Source organism: Solanum stenotomum, chromosome 1, assembly GCF_019186545.1.
Source record: "Solanum stenotomum isolate F172 chromosome 1, ASM1918654v1, whole genome shotgun sequence".
Classification (NCBI taxonomy): Eukaryota; Viridiplantae; Streptophyta; class Magnoliopsida; order Solanales; family Solanaceae; genus Solanum; species Solanum stenotomum.
This window is the reverse complement of record NC_064282.1, coordinates 83409781-83425901: the sequence shown is the minus strand read 5'-3', so window position 1 is coordinate 83425901 and position 16121 is coordinate 83409781. Positions and strand designations below refer to the sequence as shown.

The 16121-nt window shown below is 36.3% G+C and overlaps 1 protein-coding gene across 1 annotated transcript in view; it reads right to left on the bottom strand.

Moving 5' to 3' along the window:
- Positions 1-16121, bottom strand: part of LOC125857719 (aspartic proteinase 36-like) — a 62251-nt gene that overhangs the window by 38051 nt on the left and 8079 nt on the right. Inside the window, exon 3 of the mRNA XM_049537338.1 lies at positions 3377-3506. Within this exon, the coding sequence (XP_049393295.1) occupies positions 3377-3506 (130 nt within the window). The remainder of the gene's footprint in view (positions 1-3376; positions 3507-16121) is intronic.

The window sequence follows — 16121 nt, the reverse complement described above, 5'->3', positions numbered from 1 at the left end:
TACATGTTGTACAAGAATCAAAAAAATCGAAAAAAAAAAACCGAAACCGAACCGAAATACCAAATGCCTAGCCCTATTTAGAACAAGCATGGTGTTTAATTCCATTTCGCGAATTAATTAATTCAAATTAATTTCCTGAATATTCTCAAATTAATTATGTCACGACCCAAAACTGGATGTGATGGCACTCGTCGTATCCCACCAAGACAAGTCAGCCTAAAACCCAGTCATTCTATAAAGTGCGGAAATAAAGCAAAGTTCAATAACAATTACTATTACGAAAACAAGTCAACTTAATTCAATCCCCAAAACCTGGTGGTCACGTGCACAAGCCTCTAATGTAAATACTAGAATTGAAATAAAATACGCAAGTCTCAAATGATGTTGTCTTTCAAGTAAAAACAAAATCATAAACAGGAGTAAGGAGGTTCGCTGAGATGACAAACAACTACCTCTCAGATCTCCACAGAAAGCCGCGGAAACGAAGAGAATGGAAGGTATCACGAAGATCCGGGCTCGTAACCTACAAAAGATTGTAGAAGCAAGGGGTGAGTACCAAACCACACGGTACTCAACAAGCAAACCTCTAAACACAAGCTAAGGGTACAGAATACGGGTACTCCTTACACCCCATCCTAACCTCCATAACTACAACCTGCATAAAACCAACCCAACCTAGCAATTTACAGTTTACAAAGCATACATCTCAACAATAGCACTCTAACAGATAATATATTCTCAATAACACCTCAATATTCGTCAATAACCAATTTCACAGAAAGGCACTCACAAGATCAGCAACACACAAGATCAAGTTCATCAATAATAAAAATGTGCAATGCAATGAAATGCAATGTCAAGTATAGTGATGCATGTCTGACCTAATGATACACACCCGCTGTCTCTCAGTCCGGGACCCATGGGGGACATATCTGTCCATGCATCCATCGCGGCGCGCGATACGACCCTCGATAATAGTAACCATCGCGGCGCGCGATACGTCCCTCGAAATATAGTATCCATCGCGGCGCGCGATACGACCCTCGATAATGGTACATCCTCTTATCACGTAACACTTATCACAACCATGTCTCAGAACAATGCAAATGACATGTTCACACAAATAATGAGAAGATGACCAATTTAACATCAATGTACAATTCACAACAATACAATCGTGACACAACATCAATAATTAAACAACAAGCCTTTTTATTACCCTTTTTCCATCATTAGAATTTTTCAACATGGACAAGTCAACCCATCACCAATTCTCATTACTCCCAAACATATACCACAAGGAAATACACGAATTCCATACGCTTAGCAAGGGTTTAGAAATCCACTTGCCTCAAATAACCGAACAATCACTCTGAGACTTGAGCCTTCCCTTTTCGTTGAACTTCCAAATCAATGCAATCTATTCAAGTACATAGTCACAATAAGATTCCGAAACTAACAACACTCATGTCACTATAGGTCTAGTCTGAACCCAAAAAAAATCACTCAAATATATAGTCAAGTTCCTAATCTTAATGTCAATTAACATTCCAACTTTCATACTTCTCAAATTTTCAAGCCTAGGGTAAGTCTCAATATATCAATAACTTAGTTTATAATGTAGTAAGTAACTCCAAAAAAAATTGCTTTCTGATCATTAACCACCCATTATATAAATCCAATATTACCTAATGATTACCCATAATCATTATCCAATGATTACATTAGCCATTAACAATTTTCCACCCAGAAAACGTTAGCACAGGTTATTAAATTCAATTTCTCTTGTTTCTCTATCTAAGCCAATATTGTTATAATAATAGTAATAATAGATTAAATGGAAACATATATCCAGTAGTTACCGTGTCAGTAACTCAGCTTTGAGAAACCTAATGTATAAATCTTTAAGCCTAACTACAAGCATATATACCGATAATCACCGACCTCTTCTATAAGTATATTAACCTCAAATGATTTTCCATTATAATGAATCAATGATGGGACATAATCATTGCTCAAATTACATATTTTATCCATTACTATTATTCCCTCGAGTCCAATTACACTACCGGTTATTGATTTCTCTTCTATAACCAATATTATAATAATAACATTAATATAGTTCATATCAATATATACAATACAACAAGATGGTTGGCAATTTTGATGACTTACCTGAAGTACACACGCAATACCCTCGCCGAAACCCTACGCCCTTTTCTTCTTTTCCTTTTTCAGTTATGACTCAAATATTAAACCCCAAATAATTTAATTCATTTTAACCCATGGTCAAGTGGTATAGAGTCTTTAATAAATGATCACTTTAACCCACTAACTATCGATTAATTAACTTAAGTTAAACGAATAGTTCAAAATTTCCAAATCAACTTCACCGACTAATCAAAAATTACTCGAGTCAACTATTGAGAGGGGTAAAAACGGAAATTTTATGTAAATTTCTAAAAATGACAATCCGGGTCATTACAAATTAATTAATTAATAATTCAGCAAATTAATATTAAGGAAATAAGAAATCATTTTATGAGATTGATAAATGAATTTTGCATAAGCCGACCAAGCGACAACGACGATGGTATGAGGGGCACCTCTACATAATCCTTTAAGAGCTAAATAAAGTGTTTCGTAATATAAGGACTAAACTTTTCATTTTTTTCTACCAATGAAGGGAAAATGACTTTCATTTTTCCTTCACTAAGTTCCCCCACATTTCCCAATTCCCAGTTCTCATATCCCAATTCACACATTCCTTAAATCTAATACTTCTGTGCTCGTATTAATGATATTATGTGTTCATTGTTGTTCTTTACTAAAAAATCAGTAGTGTAAGGGGCTGCATGAATAAGTATTTTCTAAAATATCTGAACATGCTTATTTTTAGGCTCACACAAATCATAGTTTAAATGTTTTCTTCGTATTTTTATTTCCTTATTTGCAGTTATGTGATATTACTTTTATTTCCTAATTCCTAGTACCTAGATATGAATTATATTCTCAAATGTTAAATATTACTTTTTTATAATTAATAACAAGTTTAATTGATCTAAATATGACTAATTAACCGTTTTAACAGATCTCATGGGATGCTTATCTCCTTTTCTTTAGGATAATCTAAATCCTAAATTACCTAGAATCATATAAGTTAGGTAGCCTATTAATTGAAGTTAATTTTAGCATTACTTTAATTAATAATTAGGTATCTTAATTCATCATAAAAATAATTTAGATGGTGACTTCTTAAATTAATTAGTTTTAGAAATCACCCATATATTGCACTCACCTAATTAAAATGGGCTATAACAATAATAATTTATACAAAAAAACTAAAAGAAGTATGAAGGACAAGAAGTGTACTTACCCCGAGTCCACTTGTTCGGGGACAGTTGCTGCAGGAGCTACACGAAATCCACGATATATCACTTCCGGTATCAATCAGCTTATTGTATTCTCCCGGAGGAGATCCCAATTTTATTTTTGTATAGTACATGCTAAAATTACAGGAAAGCATAAAAAGTTAGTGCAATATGATGGTCAATAAGCATAAAAAAACACATTAATACTAAATAATAATCATCATATCATTGCCTCTAGGAATAAATATATTGCTTTGAAAACTTATACCAAGGATCATAAAGTTGATAAGAAGCATATAATTTAGAAAGTTTCACTAAGAAAACTCACAAGATTAAGCAGGTGTATTAAAAAAGAGGTGCTAAGGCAAACTCTAAATGATCAAGAAAACTCTCTTCTGAAATATCAGGTCAGTTATAACACAACATGCCTCTTAGTTCAGAGGCGGTGCAACGACCTAATCCCGTCATTATAGAAAAGCCAACGGGAAAATTTTTTGGGCCAGAAAACTTTTTCATAGTAACTTGGAATTTTCCAACCTAGTCCAGATTTGGATGAAATCAGAGTCAGTAAGGTCTAGGGAAATCTGGTAACAATTGGGTGATTTAATTATGATTTTGATCAGATGAGTAGATAGCTAAGACGTTAAGGAACCCGTACGACTTTACGGAATTGAATTCGGCCGAGTAGAACTCCCGAAATTGATCTTAGCGTGAATAGGTATTTTCTGAGTGTCATGGGATGAAGGTGTGTTGTGAAATGGGAGTTTGAAATTCTTAAATCAACTCACAGGTTCCGTGGAAGCTGCAGTGACGGTATTATTCCCTCCAGGGCGGGCCCGCTGTAGCTGGGTAAGGACCGTTATGGCGGGACAATTGCGATTTAAGTCAGAAATAAACCCCAAAATCGTTTCACTCTGCACTTTTCGACCTTGAGAGCTAAGGGACGACCCCAGGTGTTTCCTTGACGGATTTTCACCATTCTTGAGGCTAAAGGTAAGGTTTTTACTCTCTGAATCCATGTTTTTATCCGTAGAATGTAAATTCATGGGTAATTATCGATGGGGGAAGGTTTTGATCTGGGAATTATGGTGGAAAAAGCCCTAATCTGGGTATGGGGATCAAGGGTTTGACTTAGGATTGATATTATAGATTATAATCCGGGTAATTAGGCCTTGTTTGTTGATCCTTGCGTTAATTATATGTTTTTACACCACGAACAAGAGGGAAGAATCCGGAAAGGGAAAATTCAAGTGTCTTAGGGGATTCAAGCTTGGATTCGAGGTAGGTGATGGTTGTGATTCTATGATTGTGTGATGTATGTTTGTTCCTACATCATTATGGTATGCGAATGTTGCATTATTGATCACATTAATTGTAAATGAGGATATATGAATGATGAATGACATGAATCATAACTTGATTGTATGATTATAAGCATGTACTTTGTGATTGTGGTTGTGGCTTGTTGAATCGATCGAGTGTTGCATTTCGACACACTAACTTGGATCGGTTCCCACGTTCCGGCATAAATATGGTATCGATTGCCACATTCCGGCATAAACATTGGATCGGGTGCCACGTTCCGGTATGCTAACTGTTTGGGTTTGGGTTCCATGAGAAGACCAATAACTTGATATAACTGTGATATTTGAGATATTGTGAAACTGTTCGTTGTTCGTAAGTGATGATGATATTATATATGTTCGGTGTATGCGTGTTATTGTATTATTGTTTTGACTTATGTATGTTGCACTTAGTGAGATAGTCGCGTGATTCTACCAGTACACTATGGTTTTGTACTGATACTGTACTTGCTCTTTCTTTGTTGAGTACATGGCATCTTCAGGCGGCTATTGACAGACCTTGCTTAGAAGATAAGTTATCGTTCGAATTCAAGGGTGAGCCAGTTCTTCTAGGCTGCCATGAGTTCTCTTTCTGTCTATGTCCATATTTCGGACTTATACTTTCTAGTTAGTTATTAGTACATTAGTTTGGGGTTGTAACCCTTCTTGTTTAGATTTATGGAACTTGTTAGAGTTTTCGTACGATTACTTTCAGGTTCTAGGCGTTACTTCCGCATTTGTTTAAGTTGTTAGACTTTTGTTTATAGTTTAAAAAACTCCCTATTTCTTTCCTTAGCATTTAACTTGCTTCCGTAACTTAAATGCCTTAGTATTTTGGTTTAGTTGTTTGTTTGGGTTGTAGTAGTGGTTCTCCCACATGAGGGTTAGTGTGGGTGCGAATCACGATGGTCTGGGTCGTGACAAAGTTGGTACCAGAGCCCTAGGTTTGTTGATCTAATTATACTAAAACGAGTCTAGTAGAGTCTTGCAGAATGGTACGAAGACGTCCGTACTTTTCTTCGAGAGGCTATAGGACTTCAGAAAAAAATCACTTCTTTCTACTCATTCGTGCTATGACTTGAATCTAATTGGTATCTGGGTGATACAAATTGGTATCTTTCCTCCTTCACTCTGTAGTCCGAATTAGAGCAACAAAAGTGGTAACACCATCACTAGTAAGAGAGGATGTGTATAGACTACCGACAGTTGAATAGGGTCACTATTCAGAACAAGTATTCACTGCCTCGGATAAATGATATTTTGACTAGGTGCAGGGTACATCAGTTTACATTTTTGCTCTTGTACTGGGAGATCGGTAATGGTCATCTATGAAAAAAATTAATTTAGAAATCAGGCTTGCTTGTGAGTTGTAACTTGAAAATTGTGAATGCGTGTTCCTTATTACCTGAATTAACTGTGAATGTGGAAGTTGTATTTGCTTAGATATGATTATATGATCATGTGCACAATAAATGTGGGTCTAAATTTTGGTATGTTCAATATGCTGGCTGAATTGATTGAAACTATGCATGTTGTAACTGTTGAGTATCGTGAAACTTGTTGTGAAAAGAAGCTCACGACTAAGTTCAATGCAAAGGTCTAGATAATGTATGAGGTGATTCGTAAGAAAGATCTGAACGTGTCTTGCGCTTGAGTATTAACTACGTGAGTGTTTGGGTGTATCCTGGGTATGTGTGGGATATGGTGTTGAATTAATGAGAATGAGTTGGATTGTGTATCGTTGGATTGACTCGGGGTAGACAATGATTATCCTAGTTCAGAGGATTATCCTAAATTACTTAGTAAAGTTGAAAACCGTTGGGAGATTTAGAAAAGAGAAAAATCCCAGAAAAAAATATTGCTTGGGTATTGTTTTTGTTTGAGCTGTTGAGGCAGGATATTTTCGCCAGCGCGAGGCCGCCAGAGCGAGAATTCCCCGCTAAAGCGGGACAGGGCGAGACAGAACTTCAGCCCTATCTCCTCTGTTTTTCCCAGGTCTCCTTATAGAACCCAAATTAAATCCGAACTAATCCCTGCAATCCAATCAGTGTTTAGCAACCAAGGATAGACTATAAAACCCTGTAGTAAATTGAATGCTATCAAAAACAGTAGAAAAACTAGCATTCACGTGCTTACAAAAACAAAAGAGGTGTGCAAAATTTTCTAAGTGTGAATTTTGGTTGACTTCGGTTGCCTTTTAGGGGCATAAAGTTTCAAGGGATGGGGTAAAGGTAGATCCCCAAATTATTGAAGCAGTTAGGAATTGGGTCCGACTTAGTTTTGTGACTGAAATTAAGAGTTTTGTGGGGCTCGCTAGATACTATCATCGCTTATGAAGGGATTAAGGTCAGATTTGTAGATTCAAGTTTATAGGTGGCAATATTCAAGAAATTTTGGTAAGGGACGACTAGATAATGAACACCATTACTTTGAAAAATACATTTAGTATTATTGTCATAACATGTGTGGGTTATCCAACGAATGATGAAATTAAGTTACGTCAATTGAGGTTAGAAGCTATACTACAATTTCATGGATTGATTGTCTATCAAAGAGGGTCAGGTACGACTACCCCAATAGCAACAATGCTTACCTGGTTAGGTTATTATGTGTTTTATAACTATGGAGAGCCTGGGCATATGAGGAGGAAATCGGCAAGGTTATGGAGGCCGTGGAAATGGTAATGCAGGTAGAGGAATAGTACAGACAGGCAAAGAGGTTGCCCGTCAAGATGACAGGGCTCAGATTTATGCCTTTCTGGGAAAGACCGAGGTTTAGGGGCTGATGCAGTGATCACAAGTACTATTATTGTTTGTGACCGAATGGCTTATGTGTTGTTTGATCTGGGTTCTACTTATTCTTATGTATCCGTGAGATTTGCCTCAGATTTTGATATGATTTGTCATATACTTAATGCCCCCATCTATGTTTCTACCCCAGTTGAAGAGTCAGTCATAGTAACCCATGTATATCGTATTGTTTTGTTGTTTTTATGGATTTTCAAATTTGGGTTGATTTGATTATATTGGATATGACTGACTTGATATAATCTTAGGCATGACTTGGTTGTTCCCCTATTATGTTGTGCTTAATGGTAATGCTAAGTCGGTAACTCTAGAGATCTCGGGTAGGGAAAGGTTAGAGTGGGAAGGGGGTACAAGTCTAAGTCATCTAAGGTCATATCTTTCGTGCGGGGTAGGAAACTGGTGGGGAAGAATTGTTTGACGTAATTGGCTCATATTCGGGATGTTGAGATTGAATCCCCCTCTATTGAATCTATTCCTGTGGTGTCAGAACTGAGAGAGCTTAAAACTCAAATATAGGAGCTTCTTGATTAAGGTTTTATCCCTCCTAGTGCTTCTCCGTGGGTGTTCCAGTCTTGTTTGTTAAGAATAAGGATGGTAGTATGGGGACTGGTGATTTTATCTTAAGCTATAAATGAGTGGATTGATACCGGAATGACAAGCTTATGGATAAAGAAAGTCCCATTGAGTATACTTGGGGGGAAGGCAATTAAATTATTGTAGTAAGGAAGTGCGTATAAAAGTTGGGTTGGTCCTTTGATTTTGATGAGTATACCTGAGCTTGAGGTGTCATATAGATGAAAAGGCTGACTTCGTAGTGATAGTCAAGGTTGACTAAGCATAATGGTAATAAGAGCTCGTGATGGATTGTGATGGGATCCAACTATATGATAAGATTGTTGGTTAAGCGAATTTTGTACGGTAATTACGACTTGCGAGTATCTAAGGTTGTGGTTTTCTAATATTTGGTGAGTAACGTAGTTGCATGGAAAGTTTTAAGAGATGGTGGAACACCACTCGAATAGAATTTTAAAGAGCTAGAGTCATAATTAAGAGAAAAATAGTGGGATGTAGTACAGACGTGAGAAAGAGGCGCAAGCAAGAATATTCTATTTGATTGCAAAGGCTGAAGAGATATATTTAGAGGGGTAGGTAATTGGGTTCATAGACGCGTGATTTCATTCATTTTGTTGTGGCTATGGTAATAGTGTCACAAGTCGTTAGATTTGTTAAAAACTACTGGAAAGGACTTGAGAAAGGATTGTACAGACAGTAGCTCAAGTGTGATGATAAGTGCTTTGTTTTTGTTTTGAGTTTAGTAATGAGTACGATTGAATTGTTAGAGAAAGATATTGTAAGATTGATGGAGATGCGATCAATGATAAGCGAAGGTTCATGAATTCATAAAGATCTTCAAGGTATAAGCTAATTTCGATAGATTAGGGGATTGTGTTATACAGTTGAATTTACAATTCAGATTTTTCGTTATAAATCTACATTCGTGGTGATATATTTATCAAGGTATGAATTTACAAGGTGAGAAATAATCAATTGTATCTAGTATTGAGCATTTGAAAAGACTTACATCTGGGTTGAGTCGTAAAGTTGATTATTGTTGATTGTTAAGTACCTAAATAATGTTTTCATTTAAAAGTGATGGGTTAAAGTAAGGTAAATGGTCAGAGTTTTTATGATGGTTGTTAGTATTGAGAGTGTGGACTTCAGTGGAATGATGTGAGGAGCATGTGGAGTCAACTGAATGGAAATGACTGGTATCGACTCTTCAGAGGAAAACCTTTAGTGTTATTCGATAAATTCTTATGTGACCATCTATTTCATTTTGTACATGGTTGTGAGTATGATGCACTAGCTATTCTCACGTGTGTTTTCACTTGTGTTGGTGGATCATGTGTACCAATCCTGCGATGTTCTCTTGGTTGAGTGGGAAGATTGGGAAGATTTGATTATTTTAAATGACATATTGTGTGTTATCTTGGAGTTTTTAAAGTATTTTAGTGGTTCAACATGTACCACCTTGCTTATGAGAATTTATAGAAGAGCTAACATGCGTAATTATGGTTGTCCGACAATCTTAATATTCATCTTGTCGTCGAGGTCATGTATTGATTGTGTATGGTTGAATGTGATGATCATTGGGTCCGATTCTACTGTTCTTAAGAGGTAATCTACAATTATTAAATCTAGCATTTTGATAGTGTTGTTGGAGGGTTTGTATGCTTGGACATATCCCTCGATGAGTATCTGATTTCTAAAGACCAAATTTTTGTAACTTAAGCTCATGGGAATTTGGGTTGTGAGATGGAGATGTTGATAAGAATTATGATTGTTGGGTATTATGAGTGTGTGTTGGTTGGTTCAGGTTCACCTCTACATTGTGGCGAGTTTTGATTTAGGATTTTATCATGGTTAAGTGAGAAAGGACTTGTCCTGATATTTGTGTCAAAGTCCTTGATAACATGTGGCAGACATGTGTACGATCAACCTTGGTGGTTATTGGAAATAGCATTGTTGTTTGTTAAGTGTACATACAATAATAATTATCACCCCAGCATTGATATGGCACCGTTTGAGGCACTCTATGAGAGGGGATGTAGATCACACATAGGATGGTTCAAGATTGGAGATGTGAAACCTTTAGGGGTTGATTTAGTAAAGGATGCTCAAGATAAGGTGAGAAGTATTCAAGCTAAGGTTTTAGCAGCCCAAAGTAGACAGAAAAAGTATGCAGACCATAAGGTAAGAGATATGGCATTTCAGACTGGTGAGAAGGTTCTTCTTAATGTATCACCCATGAAAGGGGTGATGAGATTTGGCAAGAAGGGAAAGCTAAGTCCGCGATACATTGGTCCCTTTGAGGTTCTTGAATGTGTAGGGCAAGTGGCTTATAGATTGGTTTTACCTCCTAATCTATCTAGAGTTCATCCGGTATTTCATGATTCCATGTTGAAGAGATATCATGGTGACAAATATTATATCATAAGGTGAGACTCAGTTTTGTTACACAAGATCTTCGGTATGAGGAAAACCTGGTTGAAATTCTTAAACGCGATGTCCGTAAGCTAAGGACATGCGAGACAAGTATTCTAGTAATTCGACGTTTCAGATACTACTCTACCCTTACTTTAGCCAGTCTTTCCTAGTTGATCACTTGACGACGAGTAATGGGTAAATTTGTATCTATTGTAACGACCTGATCCCGTTGTTATAGAAAAGCCAACAGGGAAAAATTTTGGGCCGAAAAACTTTTTCGTTGTAACTTAGAATTTCCCAACCTAGTCCAGATTTGGAAGAAATCGAAGTCAATAAGTTCTAGGGAAATATGGTAACAATTGGGTGGTTTAATTATGATTTTGATCACATTAGTGGATAGCTAGGACGTTAAGGAACTCGTACAACTTTACGGAATTGAATTCGAACGACTAGAACTTCCGAAATTAATCTTAGCGTGAATGGGTATTTTCTGAGTGTCATGGGATGAAGGTGTGTTGTGAAATGGAAGTTTGAAATTCTAAAATCGACTCATTGGTTCCGTGCAAGCCGTTGTGGCGGGATTATTCCCGCCAGGGCGGGGCAGCTGTAGCGGGGTGAGGACCGTTGTGGCGGGACAGTCGCGATTTAAGTCGTTAATAAACCCCAAAATCATTTTATTATGCACTTTTTGACCTTGAGAGCTAAGGGACGATCGTAGGTGTTTTCTTGACGGTTTTTCACCATTCTTGAGGCTAAAGGTAAGGTTTTACTCCCCAAATCCATGTTTTGATCCATAGAATGTAAATTCATGGGTAATTATCGATGGGGGATGATTTTGATTTGGTAATTATGGTAAAAAAAAAGCCCTAATATGGGTATGGGGATCAAGAGTTTGATCTAGGATTGATATTATTGATTATAGTCCGGGTAATTAGGCCTCGTTTGTTGATCCTTGCGTTAATTGTATATTTTTAGACCACGAACAAGAGGAAAGAATCCGGAAAGGGAAGATTCAAGTGCCTTAGGAGATTCAAGCTTGGATTTGAGGTAGGTGATGGTTATGATTCTATGATTGTGTGATGTATGTTTGTTCTTGCTTCATTATGATACATGTAAGTATGTGAATGTTGCATTATTAATCACATTAATTGTAAATAAGGATATATGAATGATGAATTTCATGAATCATGACTTGATTGTATGATTATGAGAATGCACTTTGTGATTGTAATTGTGGCTTGTTGAATGGATCGGGTGTTGCGTTCCGACACACTAACTTGGATCGATTGCCACATTTTGGCATAAATATGGAATCGGTTGCCAAGTTCCGACATAAACATTGAATCAGGTACCACGTTCCACTATGCTAATTGCTTGGGTTTGGGTTCCATCAGAGGACCAATGACTTAATATAACTATAGTATTTGAGAAATAGTGAAATTGTTTGTTGTTCGTAAGTGATGATGATATTGTATATGTTCGGTGTATGCATGCTATTGTATTGTTGTTTTAACTTAGGTATGTTGCACTTAGTGGGATAGCTGTGTGATTCTACCAGTATACTGTGGTTGTGTACTGATACTGCACTTGCTCCTTCTTTGTTGAGTAGAGGGCATCTTCAGGCGGCTATTGACAGACTTCGCTTAGAAGATCAGTGATCATTCAAATTCAAGGGTGAACCAGTTCTTCCGGGCTACCATGAGTTCTCTTTCTGTCTATGTCCACATTTCAGACTTAGACTTTCTAGTTAGTTATTAGTACATTAGTTTGGGGTTGTTTGTTTAGATTTATGGATCTTGTTACAGTTTTGGTACGTTGACTTTCAGGTTTTAGGTGTTACTTCCGATTTGGTTTAGTTGTTAGACTTTTGTTTGGAGTTTATGGGAACTCCCTATTTCTTTCCTTAGCATTTAACTTGCTTCCGTAACTTAAATGCCTTAGTATTTTGGTTTAGTTGCTGGTTTGGGTTGTAGTAGTGGTTCTCCCACAGGAGGGTTAGTGTGGGTGCCAATCACGATGGTCTGGATCGTGACATGTGGATCCACGTGTATTTGTGGGGGTGCACGTGCACCTGTCAACTTCGAAAATAATTATGTGTATATATGCATATATATCTTGAGAAACTGGCAGAAAGTAAATATAATTAATAGTGTGTTGTGAATCAAGTTGACTTCGTAAGGGCCAATGGGCTATTAGAGAATTTTATTTAGGATCCAGACCCAATAACCATTTTGTTAAAAAAGACTAGGAGTTAGAAGAACGGTTATGCAAATTATGTCGAAGCTTTGGCTTTCAATTATCTGTCATCCCCTTTCTCTGTTCTAGTATATCATCCCCTTTTAGTTACCTTCTTCAATGTTAATCTATCCATAATTAGTGTGTTATTACTTTGTTGTGTGTATTATATGATGTAACTTGTATTCAACGATAACAATATATATAGTGTTTGTATTGGAAATCGGGTTTGTTTCATAGTGCCCCACAAAAAGCATAAAAGTTAATATTGGTGCACTCAGAGATTTCAAATTCTGGGTTCGCCTTTGCCTCTTATAGGATCCAATTTTTTCACAAACATCATAAGTTTTTACTTATTGCCTTAATGAAGCCTTTTAAAGATTCAAAACACATTTAAATATGGAAACAAAAGGAGGTTGGACATAAACTATATATGTTAATTACAATTAAAATGGAAAGATATAATTTTTCATATAGAATATTGATGTGGAAATCCTAGTAGTCTCAGAGCAATAAAATACTTTTTTGCTAACTTTTCATGCATGATAGTGGAAATATCTAATTACCACCCTAATTTATGCTAAATGTAATGCTTAATAGAGGTTACATTGAGGGGTGGTATCTATAATAGGGTACTTAATGAGGAAGAAAAAGATGGTGGTTGCTTGTCTACCCCTTAAATTTGAGGATTTAGATTTTTGCCTCACCTCTTGTGATTATTTGATATTATTTTCAAAAGAAAGTCCCTTCTTCTTGTGGAATGGAAGAGTTGGTTAAGTATATATTTTTTAAACAAAGTTAAGGTGCTTTTGGATTATTTATATTGTATAGAGATGAAACATTTTTCAAGAGCAGGATCAAATCATGCACCACTTTTCCTGGCTGTGGGAAACTAGTCTTCTCAATTTTCTAGACTTCTGAATTTTCTGATTTTTGACTGGAAAAGTAGAATTTATGAAGTAGTAAAGGAGAATAGGGTGGCAGATGAGGGCAATGGCATCTTCATCTAGCTAAAGAAGAAAATGAAGTGTTTTGGAATATTTTTTAACAATTGATCAACATAGAGGATGTAGTATGTTGACACTGAATGTTAGTTTTGGAAAATTCCAAAAAATTACCATTTTACCCCTCTCGATTGTTTCCCCGAGTTATGTTTGACAAGTTTACAAACTTGATTTTGAAATTTGATTGAAAATTTATGAATTTTAGAAGCTTTGTAGTTTTGGAGGTTTAAAGTTATTAAAAGTGGTTCTTGGTAACAACTGAAGCTACGAGTCTCGGAATGAAATTTCGTCAGTTCCGTCAACTCTGGAATGAAGAAATTTGTCAGGAGTTTTGTCATTTTCTATTTTGGTGTATTTTTTGTAGAATTGAGCCCTTGGGTTGGAAGTTTAAGTGAAATAAGACCAAGACTGGCCTTGGTTAATATTTGCAGTTTGGATGCTCATATCAATTGTTTGATTATTTCATTAGATTCGGGGATGATTTTAGGCCTAGGTGACGTCTTGGTTGAATTTTTTAAGGTGCAGATGGAAGTTTGGTATTTTTGGTGTAAATCTAGTTTGTTGCAATTTTAACTAGTTTTGGGTCAAGGAAACCTTGAATCTGTGTTTCAATGGTTGCATTATGTCCAGAACGTCGACTTTAGTTGGGTACCATATATGGCTTGTGTACTCAGGCTTCCGAATGAATATTGAAGGTCATTCCGGTGATTTTCTTGAGTCTTATTATTTGATGATGTTGTTGTCTCGTGCATGTCAATTGTTCATCGCAATCGCGGGGTCAACCCTCGCAATCACGAAGGTATTTGTTTGCTGAGCTTTGTGATCGCGTGAAATGTGTCACAATGGCGTAGGTGAATTATCATGTGTTTTGTGGTCGTGTGGATCTTGGTCAAGATCACGTTGGAATAGTATCCTGATCTTCATGATCACATGGCACTGTGTCGCAATCGGGTTGTCAATTTAGACGAGTTGACTGCTTTACTCATCGCGATCATGTGTCCTTGGGGCTGTGATCGGGATGAGCAATTGTAACTTGGACAAAATGTTTTCAAAAAATAGGGTGCATCCCCATTTAACCTTTTTTGAATTTTACTAACTTGGTAGAGGCGATTCCAAAGTGTTTTCTTAGAAATTCTTTGATTGGGTAACAATTTTAAACTCTTCATCTTTTTAACCACTAATTATTGCATGATTTTGCTAGTTAATCATTATTTCTAAACTCAAAATTTGGGGTTTGCAAAAGAACTTGGTGTTTTAAGGTAAAAGGTGATTTAAGATTGATTTTAACTCGTTTTTCGAGTGTGGTTTTCACTATTGAGTTTCAAAGACTTTGGGTAACGTGATTTTCTGCAAAATTTCGTATCTAACCCTAGTTCTCGGAATAGATTTTTGGGTCATTTTCCCCTAATTTTAAAAATTATTGATTTGGGTGTTGTTGGTCTTGAATTCTTATTATAATGCCATATTTGTGTAAATTGTGTTGATTTGGAGACCCATCTGAGAGGGAAGAATCAAGTATTGAGTTGATTGAACGCTTTTCTGGAGGCAAGTGTGTTAACTTGATATATTTTGAATAATGATAGGAAATCAAGGAGAGTAAAATATGCAGATCAAAGTAACCCCATAGAAGAAGGAAATAAGTTAAATCAACAGAGTGATTCACGGAGCATAAGATCTGGAGATCTAAAGAAGAATTGCTATGGATATTGAATCAATCAGATATCGATTCACTAGAAGTCAAAAAGGAAAATCACGAAGGATCACAATCAAGATGGCAAGCAAAATCAATAAAGGATCAACTCACCTATCACGGAAGATCACAATCAAGATGGCAAGCAGAATCAATAAAATATCAACACACTGATCACGGAGATCACAATCAAGATGGCAAGCAGAATCAAATAAAAGATCAACACACTGATCACGGAAGATCACTGGGATTCGAAGTAATATTGAAGAAATCCTTAACCAATTTTTGATTCAAGGCAGAAGGCAAAATTGGTTTCTCAAATCAAGGAATTGAATATCTCAATCAAGGAACCATTACAAATCCTTTATTAAAGGAAATTCCTTTGGGTTTTCTTATTAGAGATAAAGTCACCTCAACACTCAACCTATAAATGAAGACCTGGATAGAAGGCAAACTCACGCAACTTCACTTGAACTTATATTGTAATCTTCTTTCATCTTTCATAAAGCTTTGTACACGTGAGTGAACAATTGTAAATGAAAAAGAGAAGGAAAGATTCTGAGTGTAGGTTATACAAGTAGAGGTAGTGTCGACATAGAAGATCTGATTTGCATATCAGAAAGGACTTGAAGATTACACTCCCTGTACAACCAAGTTCACAACAAGCTCTAAAGGAAACCCTT